The sequence below is a fragment of the Zeus faber genome, assembly GCF_960531495.2.
Source record: "Zeus faber genome assembly, chromosome: 4".
NCBI lineage: Eukaryota > Metazoa > Chordata > Actinopteri > Zeiformes > Zeidae > Zeus > Zeus faber.
The window spans coordinates 29,501,650-29,505,038 of NC_137191.1; the positions used below are offsets into that span (position 1 = coordinate 29,501,650).

General features: G+C 38.5%; 1 protein-coding gene across 1 annotated transcript; it reads left to right on the plus strand.

Annotated features, from left to right (window-relative positions):
• Positions 1-805: 805 nt before the first annotated feature.
• On the plus strand, positions 806-2,406 carry LOC307229540 (ecto-ADP-ribosyltransferase 5-like; the record flags this gene model as incomplete). The annotated part of the gene is made up of 2 exons (XM_079999539.1): positions 806-835; positions 1,636-2,406. 2 exons carry the CDS (start codon positions 806-808, stop codon positions 2,404-2,406), a joined length of 801 nt encoding a protein of 266 aa, XP_079855665.1.
• Positions 2,407-3,389: the final 983 nt, after the last annotated feature.

The window sequence follows — 3,389 nt, forward strand, 5'->3', positions numbered from 1 at the left end:
ATCCCTCATGATACAAATCTATCTCAGTGTGTGGATTGCAAATCATGGAAAGCGAATAGAAGGAAGAGGTAAGTAGAACTGTGATTGTAACACAGATGCTTGGTCATTTTAAGATGTTTAAACCTGCTGCATTTTGCGTCACACATATACCAACTCATTGAGAACCCACACCCTTCTTGCCAATTTAGAAAGCAAATTCTTTCTTCATTAACTTTTTGAGGCTTCTTATCTTTACCTTTGGGATTTTGGAAGTTGCCTCTCTGAACTTCTTAGTGTTCTGGGGCCAGCGTAGGCCTAAATATCCCTTTTGAGGTCTATCTACAATAGAGGGCTATGCACATATTTTGTTGGACTTGATTGTATGTATAAAGCAACCAACTGTAGAGTTGTTAGCATGCTAGGTAGCTTGTCAACTAGAAACAACACACACTAGGGTAATGTCATACTCAATCTAGTCGTGCCTCACAACTCGTGTTTGTCGATGTGCAACAATTTCATTTCTAGCCGTGCAGAATTGTGAAATAGGAGGATTGACACATCGAATATGATTGCTCTCTATTTTCCATTCTACAATGCAATGACCAATGGTTAACAAAGCCCAAATCGCTATGCTATTGGTCGTCTGCACGAAGTGGGAAGTGAACCCACTGATTATGATAATTAAAATTGCCGCAAATTATTCCTTTAACAAATGCTCGCTTGACTGGGTTAGTCTTACCATTCCAGTGTCTGTGGAAAGTCTTATTTAGCATATCTTATCCACTTATCAAATCATACTTTCTTTTCTAGGTTCTTCACTCCAAAAATGCAGGTGTTGATACCAAAGCCGGACATGGTAGCATTTTGGACATTACTCATGATGTTTTACGAAATTGAAAAGGTACTGTTTATTAGCGCTAGGTATTGTTTATAAAAATGATGATACCAGTCCCTTAAAGTGATATCGATACCAAAAGAGTACCTAATTCAGTGCCTTTTTTCTGCTATACCCCTAATGTTAAGGGAAGCATTCAGTTACCTAAAATGCCACAACTCCAACCAAAGGATTTTTGCAGGAATACATTTCAAAATTATTGAACTATCCATTAAATAACTGTACAAGTATCTTGGTACGGTAATTTTAAACAAATAGCCTGTACAGGAGGAATGATAACAGCACAAAACCTTCCACTGCTCATATGGACACCTGACTGTTGTTTCAAGACAGACTTGAAAAATTGTGAACCTATCGTTTAACAGCCAACCATACATTGCGTCAGATCAAAAAATGCTTGCAGTGATTGCCTGGCGTGTAACTGCTACGGAAGTGAATCAATCACTTGTCTCATTATATGGAAAAACTTTGGCTGCGAGTATAACCATACAAATAGTCTTTTTTCTAGATCGGGGTACAAAAATGATTGAATGCAGGTATCGTTTGACTGGAGAAGTTTCGATACTACTTGGTATTCGGTTATTTTAGATGATACCTTTAAAGGTATTGAGTACCAATACCCAGCCCTGCTGTTTGTCTGTCTGCAGGTGGCTTTAAGTGTTGCTCATTATGTTCACCTTGTCTAGATCTTGTCTATTTTTTTTTTTTTTTTTTTTTTTTTTTGTATCTATGGTTTCTGATGCTGTGTTAAACTTTGGCAGATTTCAGCTGGTACAGGCCAAAATCCTTATGTTCCACTGGATATGGCTCTGGACTCTGTTGACGATATGTATGCTGGTTGCAAAGGCTCAATGGAACGAAAGGTGAAAAAGGAATACCTTGCGACTGAAAGAAACAAAGACCAAAAATTTTCAACAGCCTGGATGGAGGCAGAACAATTTTACAACAAAAGATTTAAGGGCAGAAATGGAAAAAGGCCTGCCAACGGACTGGGGAAAGAACAGATTATGGCTATTTATGTGTACACCCTGGGCAAGCCAAACGTCTACCTTGAGTTCAACGATGCTGTTCGTACCCAGAAATCAAAGTACAAGACTGCTTTCAAGTTCCACACCCTCCACTTCTACCTGACGGACGCTGTTCAAACTCTCAACAGTCGCGAATCCGATGCAGAGCGATGTCTGACAGGTTATCGCAGGGTGAACACCTCCTTCACCCAGACAGAAGTTCTAAATAGGGAGATTCGATTTGGTTCCTTTACCTCCAGTTCTATGGGTCAATACCCGAGTGCCGACCGATTTGGAGAGAAATCCTGCTTTGAGATCTTCACCTGCACCGGAGCTGACGTCTCCCTCTTTTCCAAAATGGGAGAGGTTGAACGAGAGCTGTTGATTCCCCCCTATGAGGTCTTTAAAGTCACAGAGCTCAAGAGGAGGTCCGCGGAGAAGAGTCTACCTTGTGAGGTGGTCTATAAAATGAAGAGCTCACACAGAATTGTTTCCAATCTCAACTGTGCTTTATTCTCGCCTTAAAATACACAGGCAATAGCCCTAAGAATTTATATAAGAAATTGTCTTGTCTTAAACCTCTACAGTATTTGCATTTTTGAAGAAATGAGGATTTGTAAAAATGCTATATTTAAAAGTGATAAGCGCTCAAGGTTTTAAATGAGTTTGAAGAGCAGGAACTTCAAATCAGTGATTGTTGGTTGAAATAAAAAAATGCATAAAAGACAAATGACCAGTGAACTCATTATTTGTGACTTTTACAATGTTTTGTAGCAATACCAACCTCGTATATCAAAAGTATGGTAGCCCTGAGAGCTCAACACGCTGCAACATATAAAACACATGCAACTGGACAAAACAATGTCTTCAACATGACAACACCTGCGCCGCATTAAGAAAACGTGCTGAAAATCCAGATGTGTGGAATACTGAAATGCTTAAAAAAAAAAATTTAAAATAATTACGCATTAACCGGAAACACAATTACTGAAGTGAGCCACACCGATTTATCCGACATAAATTAAAAGTTTTTTTGTCCTGTATTAGTTTTACAAATAACCTCGATCTGCAACTATCAGACCAATCGTGCCACACAATTGGTCTGTTTTCACTTCGTTTGTCTAATTGCATGTGTTTTCTTAAGTTACAGTGCATTGAGCTCTCAGCGCCACTGTAGGAAAAATGTCAGATGTACCTGCAATGCCTTTGATAAAGTGTTTCCCATCTTCCTAATTACCTAAATTATTGCATGTTTGTCACACTGAATGATTTCAGGTCTTAAGAAATTGTGACCCATTTCTAAAATTGCCAGGAACAGCCAAATAAGTTGAAAGAAAAAACCTTTCTTGAAGGAAAAATAAGAATTTTCCAGATTTGTGGAAAATTCTCAATCTCAATGTATTTTCAAAACAGTTTGATTTATAAATAGTAAAATGTTAAACCGTGGAGTTAAACATTCCCGTTAGATTACAGGGGGAAACACAGTTCACTTACCAAGACGCTGAAGA